Below are 18,534 nucleotides of genomic sequence, written 5' to 3'. Positions count from 1 at the left end.
TATGCCACTTAAAGACACTTGACCTTTTCAGGGCATCCATACCATATGCCATTTTCAGCAGCTCCAACATTTCAGTAGCAGTGTTGGAGCTGTTGAAAGTGGCAATATTTTGGTAGCAGTTTTGCCGATTTCTACACAAAATTTGATGTTAACACACCGCCCCAAATTTTAATCACACATTTTTATGCCAAAGTTTACATGCAGATCTCTATTGTTTTTGCAATCACCAACTAGCAAATGACTATCAGCTTGAGGTTTATGCACGCATTAGTTAAAAGATGTACTAATACGATTACTCACATGACTCCAACCAAATCACTACATGGGCGACACTACACGGTCGTTCTGGGAATTAAATTGTTACACTTCGTATGTATTATAAGATCTTATATTACTGTCTTCTAAGGCACTTTTTATTATATTAAGCCACCTAGTTCTTGGGTTTCCTCTGGGTCGTTTTCCTGCCAGTTCAGCAAAGCACACTTGTTTTGCTAATCTTTACTCTTCCATTCTGTTTAAGTGGCTATACCACCTGAGATTAGTTCTGTTAAAACATTCCTGAATGCTAACAATGTCAAGTTCTTTCTTAATATCCTCATTTTTCATATGATGCTGTGATTGATTCCATCTGTTCACTCCCCTAATCTTTCTCAGATCACTAATATTTGTGGTCTCGAGTCTATAATCAAAGGTTTCATTTCTAACCAAACTCTCAAAGGTGAAGGGACGTCTGCCCAAATAACAGTCCAGCACCTCATTGCATACCTGAAGGAAGAATAGTCCAAAATTCTCATTGATTGCTATTGTATGCTTGTGGAAAATATGTCCCATAGGAGATGGGTGTCATAGCTGTTTGTTCCTTGCACTATGTTGTCTGTTGACTTCTTTCCAAGTAGTGTGCTTGTTATTTGGAAACATATCACCTATCTGTCTTCTTCTTTGTTTTGGTAATACAATTATGTTGACTTGGTATTGCTGCAATTCTTCTGCTAGTTCCACTGATGCTTCTTACACTGCTGGTGTCAGTCTCAAATGGACAGGAATATTGGTAAAGAGGCTATTACACGAAGACTAGTTGTGGTGCAAAGTTGCAACTGTTTTCTCACTTTAGTGATCAGATGCACAGATTTTTATTTTTTTTAGTGAAAGATGGAATATTTGTATAGTCTTAACAGCTTGGCTAGTTTATTATTATTATTTTAAATGTGGATCCCACTGATGAAAGGTTTTATACCAAGAGCATATTAGTAACCATGGGTGGGCTAAGGTGTGCTCTTAAGATCAAATACGAAATATTTCAAGACACTTCAAGATGCTAATAAACATGAGTTTCTCATACCAAGAAATGAAATTCATCTACCATCTAAAGGTAGATGAACTACCATCTACCTTCTAAAGATGAAATTCTAAAGGTAGAAGGTAGATAACAACTGAATGCAAGATCTCATTCTATCTACAATGGAATGAACTGGGACTACTGGTTTACAAATGATGCATGGAGTTCAAGAGTTTTGGACCTGAATTTTTTATTTTTTGCATTCCATCAAATCTTTTGTTTATTGAAATGGTTTGTTTTTTTATCATCATCATCAAATTCCTGCCATGTACCCTCAAGGGGTGACAGTACTACATGAAAAAAATTACATCATTGTTAACTTCCTATCTACAATTTTTCTCCAAATCAGTCTGTTACTTGTCAAGACTCCAATATTATCAGATCTTATATTTCTATCGTCTAAGGCACTTTGTACCGTATCAATCAACCTACATCTTGGTCTTCCTCTGGGTCGTTTTGCTGCCAACCTGGCAGAGAACACTTGTTTTGCTAATCTTTCTTTGCCCATTCTGTTTAAGTGACCATACCACCTGAGATTAGCTCTGCTAACGCATTCCTGGATGTTGACAATGTCAAGTTCTTTCCTAATATCCTCATTTTTAATATGATATTGCCATTGATGCCATCTGTTCACACCTATAATCTTTCTCAGGACTCTCATATCTGCGGTCTCTAGTCTTTGGTCGAGTGTTTTACTTCTGACCCAGCTCTCAGATCCATAAGTTAAAACTGGTTTGAACACTATCTTGTATACAGCTAATTTAGTGTTCCGACTAATTTCTCTCTTATTCCATATGAATTTATTCAATTGACTTCCTACCATACCAGCTTTGCTGCTTCTGTTGTCTATTTCTATATTTAATTTACCATCTTCACTAAAAATCATGCCTAAGTAGCTGAAACGTTTCACTTGTTCCACAGGTTCTCCATTCACAACACAGTTGACATTTTCAATGGTTCTGCCTATTTTCATTGTCTTTGTCTTTTTATTGCTGACCTTCATACCATATCTATTACAACGGCTATTCAATTTAGTCAGAGAATCTTGCAGACTTGTAGCTGATTTATTTAGAAGTATAACATCGTCCGCATACAGCAAAGAGCAGACATTAACATCTCCAATTTTGATATCATGTTTAATACCACTTTCCTTCATAATGTGATCCATATAGATAATGAATAACAGGGGGGGGGGATAATGTACATCCTTGTCTCACACCAGATTTAACATTAAACCATCTTCTTGTACTTCCTTCAATCTAACTGCTGACTTACAACTCAAATAAAGACTAAGTATTGCTTGATATAATGCCCCATTGACACCATATAACTGTAGCTTCTCTCTTGGCACCTTGTCATATGCCTTTTCCAAATCGACAAAACTTAAATACAGATCTTTGTTATATTCCTATGCTTTCTCGACTATTTGTCGTAAAGTGAAGATTTGATCCTGACAGCTTCTATTTGGCCTGAATCCAGTTTCTTCTTCACCATGCTTTTCTTCCACAATTCTTCTCAACCATTTCTCAAGTATACTTGCATAGATCTTCCCAGGAACACCCAGTAGGGAAATACCTCTGTAATTCTCACATTCAGTTTTATTTCCCTTTTTATATATGGGTACTATGAGAGCTCTACTCCATTCATCAGGAACTCGTCCCTCTATCCAGGTTTTCTGAACTATGCAGTGTAGCCACTGTAAGACTCTTATACCATTTATGATGATGATTTTGGTATGGTTTTAATAGTGCAAGGACAGCAAAGGTCATACTGTGCCATAACGAAGATTATAGCAGTACACAAGGTAAGACAATCACAAACAACCATGAATGCAGTGGAATTCAAACCCATGATCTGTTGTTTGGAGAGTAGTATGCTAACCACTCGACCTACCAGGCTAGCATCATTTTATGATCTACATCTAAATATGTACGATTTCCATTTCCAGTAACAATTTCTATATATTTTTGTTCCAGTAGGTAGTCATCAGTTTTGATATTGATATTTGCTGTTATCTTTATGCTCATTTAAAATCAGAATATTTTGCTATGATAACATGTTGCATGGTTTCAAAATATGCCTTGTGGAAAATTCTGTACAAAGATAATGGAGTATACTGTTTAATGGCATAGAGATCACAATTCTTTTTCAGAAGTATTTTTTTCTGCTGCTGAGGTTTCTATTTGGATAATATGCATAGCTTGTAACCTATAGGGAGGCTCAACCATGGCACAAGATATCTAATAGCATGAGATCAAAGGAGACAATGCAAGCCTCTCTGTGACAAAGTAGCATCCACCACAGAGAAAGTTTTGAAAAATATAAAAGATAACACAAAGGACAGACAGCAAAATGTTTTGAGCTACTTAGAAATGGAGGAAAGAGTACTAAACCAAGAATCAAAGATCCCAATAGTTACTTAAAAACTGAAGCTTTTCTGGATGACTGCGACAGTCTCATCTAATCATTCACTTTAATGTGTTAAGCTCAATGACCAGTCATAGCCATGTATAACATGTTAAGCTAATTAATGATATTTGGACAATAAATCAAATAATAGTAGTCCCCTATATCTCAATTGTATGTCTTCTCTGATAGGTCTGTCTGTTTTGTGAATGAAAAACCCAAGTTTCTGGGAGAAAAAAACCTTTAACATCTCCATGAGACTAGCCACCTCATCTTTTGCTGATGTGTCAAGACAGGATCTGAATCCAAACTTTTCAACCAACCAAAGGGCATCATCATTACCCACTGGAATAAGGAGATCTGTTTGTAGCAATTATTTAAAAAAAATTATTGCATAAGATAACACACAACACAATCACTGTAGAAAATAGTCAAAAGGAAAATTGACAACATGAAATGTGAATAGGCAGCTGGAGAAACTGCCTATCCACATTTGACAAGTTTTAAGTGTTAACAATACATAACTTTGAGAGACCTCATCAGATCAAATTCCAGATAATTAGAACAAGGTCTCACTGTATCGAATTTATTTTAAAAAAATGTTTTATTTATTTATTTTATTGTTCATCAAGACATCCAAGATAAGATAGAATTACCCAACTTCAGCTCTATGTAAATTATATTTTGTATGGCACAGTTTCAGTAAATGAAAAGAACTCTTTTCCTTAAAATATACAGGAAACCAATATATTTGTCAGACAACCTCTGTGCCATATTTTATGTTATTTCACACAAAATTCAAGTATGAATTATGTGTGAAATAATGATATTCCACATAAAATTCATTATAAGATGAACAAGCAAAATGCAGAACTAAATCTCCTCCTCCTACATTTATTAATAAATGACTACAAAAATAAATAAATAAAATAAAATAAAAATTAAAAAATTGCCATTCAAAGGAAATGTTGTAATCTTCTGTATGTGTCAAACTAGATACAAAAACACTCTGGGACTAGTCTTTGATTACCTTCAGAAACTGATTCAGTTATTGTTATACTTAAAAAAGATATATTTTCTAGTGAAACATATCCAGAATTATACCAACCAAATGCAAATTGCAGAATGTGTCCCTAGAGTTTGAAGAATAATGGGTAGGAGAAAATGGATATGTAATCTAATTAAGCAAGACATTCGTAAGAAAAGATGATGTGGAAGGAATAATGCACGGGTGAAAATTATAAGCAGTAGGCCAGAAGAGTCATAACTGTTGTAAAGAAAGTTAAGTATGAGTATGCTGGCTCTGTAAGCTAAAGATCCCAAAAGAATTCTATCATTTGCCAAGTAAAAGAATGATGAATATGAAAAAATAACTCTACTGAATGCAGGTGACTGCAGAAGAGACTGTTGAATAATGGTCAACATATTCATTAGTTGAACAATGAGGGAACATTTTCCTAAAAACTAACAATCTGGACCATGCAATATTGAGCTCACTGCTACCTATTCACAGTATGAAGAAACCAGATACATGAGGAGGCAGTACTAGAACTGTTGCACAAATTGAATAAGAATTCTGCAATAGGAACTGATGGGATATTAGCACAAATGTTAAAAGAGTGTTCAGCTGAAGTGACTATTCCTTTGACCAGGCTTTACAATTTGAGTCTCAGAACAGGGAAGATTTCACAGGAATGGAAAAAAAAAAAAAGTATGGCAATACTATTACACAATGGCGGTGCAAAGACTAAAGTATCCAACTATTGACCCATTAGTATCTCTGGAGTGGTGGTGAAGATTTTGGAAAAGTTGGCTAGGGCTCATATACAGAAACTGATTGCCAGAGAAAATAAATGAACAGCATGAATTCAATAAGGGAAAGTCATGTTTGAGCTACTTGCTCACATTCTATAATAATGTTACCATTGAGTTAGACAAAGGAGAATGGATACTCCAAGATACTTTTGGATTTTGGACAGAATACATCTTGAAAGAAAGTTGCATAAACTGCAGCATATGGGATTGGATTATAAAATATTGGGGGAGTGGATAAGAGAATGGCTGATTGATAGATAAAGTGGTATAAGGGGGGGATGTGAGTCAGCAAGATCTAAGGTGTGTGTCACAAGATCAGTCTTTGGTCCATTGTTGTTCAATCTCTACATAAACGGCATTGGAAAGTATTTGACATGCAACCTAGCTATTTGCTGTTAATGTAAAGGTATGTAGGATAATCAGGAATGCAGCTGATATGCAGTACTTGCAGAATGATTTGAAGAGGCTGGAATTGTGGGCATGTGAAAATAGCTATCAGTTCAATGTTAGTAAATTGTAAAGTCGTGAACTTTGGTGTGGTTAGATATCCAATGTCATATTATATTGATAGGATTATGCTAGAAGAAACTGATCACTTTACAGATCTTGAAAGTTTTAGTAAACAGGGAGTTGAAGTTCAAGGACCACATAGCAAAGATTGCAAACAAAACTCAGAGAATAATTGCAATGCTGAAATGAACCTTCACATGTAAAAATAAGGAAGTTATTACTAAAATAAAGAGCCAAAAGGCTTCAGTTCAGCGATGCAAAATTACATAAGCAAAGTGGATATTAGATCCAGCAGTATTTCAAAACTGAATGTAGAGACTGCAAAAGTAGTTTCTATTTGGCTTCCATTGGTTGACACCAACTTCCAAAAATGCACATCATTCTTGGAAGTTGAGAATGAATATTATCAAGAAGGGGGAAAAACTGCTAGACTGTTCTCTCATAGAATGTCTAAATTGGAATGGATTGCCACTGGATGTGGTGTGTGTGTGCAAGTGGTGTGAATGAATTCAAACATAGGTATGACAGTTGGTACAGATAGCATAGCCCTTCTCTATGAGTCCCCGATTACCTAGAGTTTCTCTCTTAATAATAACAATAATAATAATAATTTGCACATTCAAGTTTAGAAATAATTATTAATAAACATTCTGCTATAATAAACTATTTCTTTGATGCTTAAGAATTCATTACAGTATTCACTAAAAATGAAGCAATTTGAATGTTTTGCAACAAACTTACGTCTTTCGTCTACTGGTTCAAAATCCCAGGGACTCATTTGCTCCCTTTCTCCATTATCCCATTTGACTAGAAAACACTGGAACATAGATTCTGGATACATTTCATTGAGAGGTTTGTGCTCTTCCACAGTTCCAAGCCACCAAGCATTATCTATGGCAGACCTAAACCGATCACCTATATTGAAAAATAGATGAAAGTAAAAAAAAAGTAACAAGATTTTAAACTGCACAGAAAATTTACATACATATGCAGTTACCAAATTAATTAATAACAAAACTTCACAGTGGTATTATTTCTGTATAAGAGGAAGAAATGGGATAGATAAATGGAGGAAAAAAGTGTGCAAGGGAAGAATATATATATTTGTACGTGATTTAAAGCATAGAAAAGCACTAAATTTCTATTTGCAAAGGACAGTAAGATTTGAGATTAATATCTAATTAGTTAAGGCCATCAGACATCAGTGTATTATGTCATAGGTTCTCATGATTTTGCAGCTATTTGTGAAAACATCTTGTCAATCTCCTATGGCCTAAATCTGCTTCTTTTGCACCAATTTTGCCATTCAATTTTTCTTAGCCTTTTGAAACACAATATCAAAGTTCTCCTATCTCATGTTAGCTTTATTTCCCTTTTTTAGAAATTGACATGAAAGAAACTTTGCTCTGATCCCTAACAATTCAATCTTAAGACCAACCTGTGATATGCTACCTCATGATAAAGATTCCATGAAAATGCATCTACACAATGTTAAACACACACACACACACACACACACACACACACACACACACACACACACACACACACACACACACACACACACAACATTAATTACATCATTCAAAAGATAAAACCTACTATTATAGATAGCTTCCTTTAATAACCCATTTATTAGTAGGAGTGTTGCCAGCAGTAAATTTCAGCTCACAATATAATGATTCATATTTATGTATCAGTCTGAATGAATGTCTTTCATAAGAGAAGGTAAAGACTGTTTTGAAACATGTAGAACCATATCCAATAATTTGTCGTCCATAGTCGTGCCTTCAAGATCAGAAATAGATTGAATATTAGATGCTAAATCTTTTTTTAGCTGCAAAGTTGGTTTTGTATCAAGGAAAAACTTGCGCAAGTATAAACTGCATGAGTTTCTAGGTGACGAAACTAGTCCTAAATCTAACAAACATAAGACAATCTGAGCTTACCTTGTAAAATTGATTTTTGAAACATCTGAATAAATCTTGTTCTCATTGATTCATCCTCTTTGATTTTGTTACATAGATGATGATTTTGCTGCTCGGCCTGAATGAACTTACCACCTTCCAATTCACCATGGAAAAAGAAAATGCGGATAGTTTACCATTCTTGAACAACCTTCTTACTTGCACAGCCTCTGGTACTTTATCAACTAGCATTTATCAGAAACCTGACTTTACTGACAGATACACTCATCAAAAGTCAGCTGATCACACCATCCACTTCTTCTCTCAGTGCTTTTATCTCTCTCTCCAAGCAACCTACTTCCCATTCAGCCACATAATCATCACCAAAGCTACACTTGCTAATGAAATATCCATTTTTACATGACGCTCATCTTTCTCATCCTTGATTACACTACTCATCTCTCTCTGCCAGCATTCACTCATTTCTGACATAGCTACTTAAATTGATGTAATATCTGTGTCGCCAAGTTCTTCCAACAAACTCTTGTAGTATACAATACATTCAAGGACTGCACTATAGTATACAGACGAATCCTTGAATGCTGGCAGGCTGGGCAATAATTTATTAGCAGACTGACTTAATGACGATCATCATTACTGAAACACAGTACAAAGAACACTGACAAGATATACTAAAAAATACAGTAAACAGCAAAAACCTCAAAATGTAAACTATTTGCAGTCATTTATAACCTAACTAGACAAGATTCCTCAGCTGTTGTGTTTAAAGCTAAAGCTCAATTTTTTTAAAATCTGAATTATTGCCATATATAGATTATTATTATTATTGTTATAAAGGCACCTCCATGTTGTCCAAAGATTCATATCATACCTTTCCTTGAACCCATTAATAAAGTGCTAACAACTGACTCTGAACTCTTGTTCTGCTTCCTCTAGCTAAGTGCTGAAACATTTCCCCTGCATCAATCCTATAAAACTCTTTAAGTAACTTAAATATATAGCCTCTGTAGTATAGGTGAAGCCCCTTGGTTGGAAAGACCTGGGATCGATTCCCAGGTCTTTCCACCCACCCACATGGATCTTTAGTCATGAAATACATAATTAATCCCTCATTAGGAAGGCTCAACCCATCCTAAAGCATGGGAGAGGAAGGGGGGAACCCTATACCAAATAAATAACTTAAATGTTTCTATCATATCCACTCATTTTTTTTTGCCTATCAACCAACTTCTGCAGTACACACACCCTCAATCTATCCTCATAGGAAACATTTCACAGACCGCTCACCATCTTGGTTGCTCATTTCTGAATCTTCTCCACCACTTCCTCATCCCAAGAAATGTAGGAGACTAGACCTGAGCACAGTAATCCAGATGTGGATGTATCAAGGCCATATAAAGAGGAATACCAACTTCCTTATCTCTACTTATTAGTGTGTTCTTTAATAGCTAAGTAATCTTATGAGCTACCTTAGTAACATGTCCTCTAAACTTCAACTCTCTGTCTACCACTACCACCACCCCAATATCCTTAGCTTCATCTCTTTCCTGGAGTACAGTGCCATCAATGTGATACATGGCTGTAATCTGTTCATCCCAAAATGAATAACTTTACATTTTTCGACATTAAACTGACATCCATTAACTTTTGTCCATACTGATAGCCTATTTAAATCATCCTGCAAGCTCTCTACATCACCTTGATTAACTGTTACTCTACCTAATTCTGCATCATCAGCAAACAACTGAATATTTCCTTTCAGGTTATTTCCTATATCATTTATGTACAAATTAAACAGCAGTGGTCCTAGCGCTGAACCTTGCAACACACCGCTAGTCCTTTGCATGGATTCTGCTCATTTATATACAATTTTTTTATATCTGTGCAGCAACTACTCTCTTATCCACATAACTAGTGTCATATCCATTCCCATTTGTTCTAATTTGTATACCAGAGTTCCATGTGGTATTCTGTCAAATGCCAGCAGAATCATTGTGTAGCTATCTCCTTTATCTAACTCAGCTCTATTATAAAAAGTTAGTAAATTACTAAGGCATGATTGAGGCTTCACAAAGTTATGTTGCCCCTCATGGAATATCGTATTCCTATAGATAAGCTATTTTAAAAATGAATATTAAAATTACCAATATATATATATATATATCACAATTTGACATATTCTGTGGTTTATTATTACTATTCACATCAGATCTCGATGTAGTCAAGAGACTCATCATGGGAAGTATAATACATTAAGCTGTACTTGAAACTATGCCCAGCTAAATGCTAGCAGGCGAAGACAGAAGAGAAGATTAGCACCATCTGTCTTAATTTACTGCCCATTAGACATTCATGGCGAAGGATTTAACACAGCACACCATGCCGGCTCGGACGTCGCCCGGCTCAACAAGGTCCGCATTGCCATTTGGTAGCAGCTCAAGAGATAGCAATGAGAAGTTAGCGACTGGCGCTATCACTATCACTGACAAAAATAATGGAAAAACTGGATCCATATTCAGACTCCACAACCATTTAATGACCAGAACTTGGAATATTAGGACTCTACTACAATCAGGTCAACTCAATTACTACAGCATGAACTAAAAAGATATGAATGGACTATTATGGGACTTTGTGAAATTCGATGGCCCAAAACAGGAGAGCTAACAACAGATGAAGGACATTTGCTTTTTTACTCTGGATGTGACTGCAGCGGAAAAGAAGGTGTCAGGTTTTTTGATACACAAATCATCACGAAATTCTGTCATGGAATTTAACCCTATCAACAGCAGAATTGCTCTAGTCCGCCTGAGAGGAAAACCACTCAATATCACCATCATAGAGGTCTATGCCCCAACCACAGATCACGAGGACTCCGAAGTAGAGGAGTTTTATGGTCAACTTAATGCAACAATCACCAGAGCGAATAGAAAAGACACCTTTTGATTGTACAGGGCGATTGGAATGCCAAAATTGGGACAGACATTGGCAAGGATTATCTCCCATTTGTCAGACCGTATGGCTATGGGGAGACAAACGAAAGAGGTTTTGAATTGATCAATTTTGCCTCACAAAATGAACTTACCATTACTAAACACTCTATTTCCCTATAAACCTTCCAGAAGATGGACATGAACTTCCCCTGATGGTAAAACACACAACCAAATTGACTTTATCCTTGTAAGCACAAGATTTAAAAACTCCATCAACCTCACAAGAACCAGATCATTTCCTGGAGCCGACATTGGCAGTGACCACAACATGGTCATCGCAACTATGAATATGAAAATGAGGGAAAGATTACCTACAAAATCAACTGGTAAAATATATAATATAGAAAAATTAAAAGATCCCCAAATAAATACAATATGTAAATACAAATTAAAACAAATTTTTGACACAAGCTTCAAGAAATAGAATAGTATCGAATTTAAAATCAAATACTTCTCACAAAAGATACTGAGACAGCTGAAGAAATCCATGAATACAAAAGGAAAATAAATAAACCATGGATAACCAAAAATATTTTGGACCTATGCGACGAAAGAAAATATTTGAAATCTCATATTAATAGCGGTGATAATAGAGAACAGTATAAAAATATTACTGAGATTATTAAAAAAGAAATCAAATATGCTAGAAACTTATGGATATTGGATGAATGCAAAAACATAGAAGAGGACTTAAATAAAAATAATTCTAAAAGTGCTTTTCAAATTATCAATAAGTTAACCAAACCTTTTACCGCAATTAATTGGAGCATAGAAGATGAAGATGAAACTCCTATCACGGATAACCAGAAAATAGTTGATAGATGTTACGCAACCAAACTTTTTCTAAAAGACGCTCAACTGACTGATGATATTTTGGATGGAATTTTGCCAGGAGGTTTGGAGGATGGAGATTACCCGATATTAAAAGAAGTTATTGCAGAAGTTAGCTCCTCAAAAAATAGGAAAATCATAGGGAAGTGATGGTGTCACAGTGGAACTGATACATGAAGGAGGTGACATCATCATAGACACCTTGCTAAATTTATTCCAGGATGTATGGAACACAGAGACTTGGCCTTCTGATTGGTGGACTTCTGTCCTTGTACCTATTCCTAAAAAGGGAAACAGCAATAAATGTAGCAACTATAGAACAATAAGCCTTATTAGTCATCCAAGCAAAATCCTGTTAAAAATATTATTGTCAAGAATCGAAAAGAAAATAGAAAGCAGACTATCAGATGAACAAGCAGGTTTATGGAAGTCCAGAAGAGACAATTGACCATATTTTTACAATACTAGGTGAAAAATACATAGAACATAACAAAATAATCTGTCACAACTTTTTAGACTTTCAAAAAGCTTTTGACTCAATATGGCACGAGGCATTATGGAAAATTTTAGAACATTATGGTATTGACAACAAAATTATTAGGATTATTAAATCTCTTTATTCCTCATCTGATATGAGAATTGACATTAAAAATTACAGCAGTGAACCATTCCCGGCAGAACGGGGGGTAAGACAGGGATGCATCTTGTCCCCCTCTTCTTTTTAATTGTTTTCTGGAATATGTCATAGATGAATATGACACTGGAATAGTAGTTGGCGGACTAAGAATAAATAAGCAAATTGAGAATGTAAAGAAGTTCACTTATCTAGGTAGCACATTGAATCAAGATGGTCGTTCAAAAACCGACATTAAATACCGAATTGCTAAGGCAACCGTAGCCCTACAGAAGTTAAAACCACTGTGGGGAGATAACAGAATAGCAATCACAACCAGACTAAGACTAATTGACACCGTGGTGAATTCTGTCCTCTTGTATGGTTGTGAAGCCTGGACTTTATTGAAAGAAGATGAGAGAAGACTCCTGTCTTTCGAAATGAAAACTTACAGAAGACTTTTAAGAATTCCCTATACCGCTCACGAAACTAATGAAAATGTCTGAAAACTGATTGACTCATAGATGGGAGAAAAAGGGAAAATATTCTGACAGTCATCAGAAGAAGACAGATGAAATGGTTCAAACATGTGGAGAGGGCTAATGGCATTCCAAAGCAAACCCTAGAAGGATCGTTCTGGGATCAAGGGTTAGGGGCTGACCTCAATTAAAATGGACTGATAACATCAAAAAATGGACAAATTCCTCCCTTTCTCAACTGACATCAAGAACAAGAGACCGAGACGACTGGAGGAGGCTAGCAAAGAGTATCACCTACCAGCCATGAATGACCCAACGGTTCATTTAAGACTATGGGAGAAGAAGAAGTACTTTAAACTCATTCAACTGCATTCCCCGTACTGTCAGACAATGCATTTTACTCACCAATCACTTCATGAAAAAGAACCTGATACTTGCTCACACCTTTCTTATATACAGTTTCCAGGGATGGCTTCTTGCTGCTCCCTCTCCCATTCTAAGAAAAATTTCTCCCACATTAATCCAGTAATAACACCTTGCCAACTTAAATTCAATTATATCCCCTCTCCTTCTCCTTTCCAGAAGGCTTTGCAAATTGCATTCCCTCAGTCTGTCTTTATACCTCACAATTCCAAAGACCAGTTAGTGCCTTACTCAATCTTCTCTTTCTAATATATCCTCATCACCACGAAAACCAGGTGACCAAATCTGTACATAATAATCTATATAAAGCCAGATCAAGGCCCAAACCGTAACCTCTTTATTTAAAAGTCATTCACATCACTGCAATAACCTGATGTGATGACTTCACAACTTGTGTAAAATATTCCTTAATTTCAGGTCTTTGTCCACCACCATTCCCAGACCTATTTTCTCCCCAATCTCTCCAAAAGCAGCTCTTGCATAATTATGTAATTTTGATTCACTCAGTTATATAATCAAGTCTACTTTGGTTTGAGCTGTAAAAATTTTGCAATTATTAAATAATGAATTTGACTAAGAGCATGAGATTGACTAGACAGATCCCAATACTTATTAATAATGATCAACAAATGTTGCAATGAGTTTTCCCTCTCCACTCTCTTTGTTACAAAGTAAAACATACTTAACAAGAAATTATATTATTTTTATCCTTTGCTAAAGAGTAAACATGTGAAGCAAAATGACAGGTTATTTGTATATGGAGAGAGATGATTTTTGTATCAAATTTCCCTAATATCTCATAATGTGCAGACCACTTCTTTTGAACATGTATATTGCCATGTATTATGGAAAGAGTGACCCTATCTACAATGACAGATTCATAACTGCATGGTGTGTTAAATTGGAAATGCAATATGAACAAAATATTTGCAAAAATCATACCTGACTTCCAATTATGACGCATGGCTTGATCATAAGTCTGACGAAGAACAACAAAATCAATCACATCAGCCATATCATGATATTTAATAACAAATGCATCTCCAAGCTCTCCAGAAGGATGAAGAATGGCCATTTTCAAGCAGCAAAGACGAGGAGGACGGATCTCATATTTAATATCCAAAATTTTCACCACTTCTTGTTCCTGAAATAAGCAATTTATGACAAAAATATATTAAAACAATGAAGACAATTAAGTAATAAGTAATAATAATACAAAGGACTCAAGATGAAATAAATACAGAGTAATATGGATATGGTTTAGTAAGAGTAAAAACAAGACATTATTTTCATCAGCCTTGCAGAAATTTTTTTCTAGGATACTATTTAATCCTACAGGGAGAAATAGTGCCAAGAAAGAACTATGGATTTCAACTAATATTTGTTCTTTCTATTAGTATGCAATATATATATATTTTTTTATTTCATAATTTAGTCAGAATTCCTCCATGCTTTTGCTGTTATGTAATATATTTTGATAGGAGCACATTGATAAATTTGTACTCAAAAATCACATCCAGAAACATACTAAGTGCTGCTGTAATTCATCTAATTCAAGTATGACTTCTTTTTTTTTTTTTCTTTAAAAGAAATAAAAGTCCATTAGTATTAAGTCAGGAATTCTTTGAAACCAAAATTCATCCTTTGTGGGTAGATGTTGAAGTCTTTTCAGTCCTCATTCTTGTTGTCCTTTTACATAATACATCATAAAAGGAAAAGACAAAATATCACTGATTTCAACCTCGGAAGGAAAAGTCCTTCAGAGGTTGAGATCAGTGATATTTTGTCTAACAGGATACTGTTGGACTACCAAAGCAAATTGCTTCTTACTATCCCCTCTGATCTTTCTGCAGATAGATATCTTAATCATCTGGATATCAACAAGTCTTCTGGTATAGATGATATTCTACTCTTCCCCTATTGAACTCAAATTTTGTGTTTCTGAATTAACACCCATCCTATATTGACTGTGCAAGTTGTGATACTCATTTGGAATTTACCTGGAAGCTCAGATGCAAGTCTGTACACAGCATATTCCCCCAAAGATAGAGCATAAAAGTCAGTAATCAAACTCTTGTCTCATAGCACTTCAATCTTCTCAAAAATAATCAGGAAGGACATCAACAGGTAGCTTCTTCACTACATGAAAAATTATTGGTGCTAATTCTTCACTACATGTGGAATCCATATTTGTTATGTACTGGTAGGTAAACTGTTGATAACTGGTAGGCTGGTGGCCATCAGTTAATTAGTGATCACCAATAGGGATTCCACCACTCTCATTCCACAATAGATCTCCTAGCCAACTTAACCCCTTTTGACACCAGCTATGAAGAGGTTTGGATAAATTTGTATGGTTACTCTTGACATTTCCAGTAATTTGATTGGCTTGGAAATGTCAAGAGTAACCATACAAATTTACAATCATATGGCCTGAATTCTCCCATTTGTAAATGCATCACCAATTTCATCTCATTTGCCTACAGTGAAAATTAGTTCTTCCTTTTTCTTTGCATGGGCAAAATTATAGTGACTTAGCATATTCCAGACCAGAGCAATGCACTTTCACATAACACTCTTCATCCTATACATTAATAACCTTCTCACACTAAACTCAAATTTTATTTATTGCTTTGTTGATCTCTATTCCTCTTCTTCATTTCACAAGCTTCATAATATTATCTATAACTATAAACACTGCTTCCTTGTCATTCTCCAGTGGAGTGAGGAATACTGAGTGAATTGGTGCCCATTAAGTCTGAAAGCCCCACTTGAAACTGAGTCCTTATCTATTCCCTTAAGGATGGGAAAAGTGTCTTTTTTTATTTTTGTAAAACAATAAGTGCCAATACTCATTCTTAGCCAGATGGAAAAATTGAAACTAAAAAAAAAAAACTAAATAATTATTTACTGATATTTTTATTTTATAGTTTGATAATGTTTTTAGGAATAAGAACAGCAAATTAAGTACATAACACACAGTTTATTAAGTATACATTTATGATACATAAATATAAAATGCACATAATTTTAATAAAAATTTTATAAAGCAAATCTAAACAGCTTTATATAGCAAATATCTTAACAACAGACACATTGAATGCAAATATAAATTTTATTAAATAACTAAGCTTATTTGTATACTAGGTAAATGAGTAAAAAATTACAGGATATTATAAATTTCTAAATATACTTGCATCTGAATGTCACACATCACTGTTAATGAAGGTGCAGGTATGCCATACTGTTGCATATCATTCCCAGAAATGCACTATATATATATATATATATATGATATGATATGATAAAACTGATTTACTCGGCTGAGAGACATTTTCGAAATAGATTAAATGAGTATAAGCTGAGAGATTAAAAAAAAAAAAAATAGAAAGACTATTCTCATTTAAGTAAACTGCACAACCAGTTTCGTCTTCTTAGAAGACATGATTATATATAGATTAAATACATATGATAAAAATCAGGATTTTGTCTACTAAGTTTCACTTTAATCTGTGCTGCAGGTGTGTGGCAATTTTATATTGTATTCCATGATGTCTCTGTGACTGTGATAAAATACTAAAGGCATTAAACACTGGTTTGACTCTTTCCCTGTCCTGTTCACTTCATTAAACTTTTAACATGAATTCAAACCAAGCACTTAAGCAATAACCACACAGTGAGTAAATTCAACATTATTGTTGGTGTTCTCACATTTGGAGGTGTGCATCAAAAGCATCTCTAAAAATGCTTGATGTTATCCAGAATTTCTCCACTTTCCTCTAAATATTTAAAAACTTCAGCAGTTTCTACACAACACCCATGCAAGTTCAGCTTCCAATTAACAAAACCAATTCCCCGTATTTCTTTCTCACTTCAGACCCCTATTCTTTGAAACAGCACAACTTTCCTCACATCATTTTAACTAAGGACTGCAACATTCAGATGTTCAAGGAGCACATCAACAGATTCTTGCTTCCTCCTTAAACTACAGGTTTGCATGATGCTCTTGTTTATAGGATTCTATGACCTCTCATATGTAGGACTGACATATAAAACAAAAAATACAGCTGATAATCACTATAGCAAACACAATTATAACAAACCTGCTAACTCTAACAAACTACTGAAAAGTCCTGAACAATGCTATGCTAAAAGATACTCATAAAAGCAAACTACCACTGTAACTAAACATTTTTGAAGTCTCTACAAGTCTGCTATTAATGACAAATGCTGGTATTCTTCATTGGACACTGTTATTTTGAAATTTTATGTAATACATTAACAGAGATGATCTGTGATTGTATTCCTGTTTTAAAATAAGTCCTTTAAAGTTTTTTTTTTAAATATAATTTCATTTATGTACTGTATGTATATATAAACTTTAAGAAAGGTAATAGAGATGACCCTAAAAACTATAGAGGTATCAGTATACTAAATTCCTGTTGAAAATATATAGCAGAATCTTAAATAATAAACTAATGAAATATTCCAAAAACTTTATTCTAGAAGTACAGAATGGATTTAGAAAAGGACGATCATGTATAGACCCAGCCTTTTGCCTAAAATTAATAATAGAGAAAAGAAGAGAATATAATTTAGAAACATATATTGCATTTATTGACTTTGAAAAAGCATTTGACAAAGTTAAAAGAAATATATTATTTAACATATTAAAAGAAAGACAAATACCAAATAATATCCTAAAAGCTATCACAAGTGTATTTGAAAATAATCCAATACAAATAAGATTAAATCACGAGCTATCATATACAAGAGAGATAAACCAAGGGGGGTCCGACAGGGATGTCCCCTCTCAGCAACTCTTTTTAATATCTACTTAAACGAAATAATAATAAAATGGAGTAAAAATTTACATCAAGGAATTAAACTTTCACCTACAGTTAACTTAAACACTCTCCTCTTTGCCGACGACCAAATAATAATTACAAATTCTGAAGATAACTTACAGAAAGCTATTTTAAATCTAAATGAGATATCCAAAGATTATGGTATGATAATATCAATGGAAAAATCAAAAACTATGGTCTTTGAAGGGCAAGATCCAGCAAAAACTAAAATAGTAATAGATAACAAGATCTTAGAACAGGTGAATTCATTTAACTACCTAGGATGTATGATCACATATGAAAATGAAAAAGATATAAATGTAAAAATTGCAAAATATTTAAAAATGACAGGT

At 34.4% G+C, this 18,534-nt stretch overlaps 1 protein-coding gene across 1 annotated transcript in view; it reads right to left on the bottom strand.

The window, feature by feature from the left end:
• Positions 1-18,534, bottom strand: part of BRWD3 (bromodomain and WD repeat-containing protein) — a 451,316-nt gene that overhangs the window by 121,801 nt on the left and 310,981 nt on the right. Inside the window, 2 exon segments of the mRNA XM_090409588.1 lie at positions 6,809-6,982; positions 14,277-14,478. Of these exon segments, the coding sequence (XP_090265714.1) occupies positions 6,809-6,982; positions 14,277-14,478 (376 nt within the window).

The sequence above is a fragment of the Typopeltis vanoorti genome, chromosome 19, assembly GCF_054136105.1.
Source record: "Typopeltis vanoorti isolate ZY-2024b chromosome 19, IOZ_Tvanoo_1.0, whole genome shotgun sequence".
NCBI classification, from domain to species: domain Eukaryota; kingdom Metazoa; phylum Arthropoda; class Arachnida; order Uropygi; family Thelyphonidae; genus Typopeltis; species Typopeltis vanoorti.
This window is presented reverse-complemented; position numbering and strand designations above follow the sequence as displayed.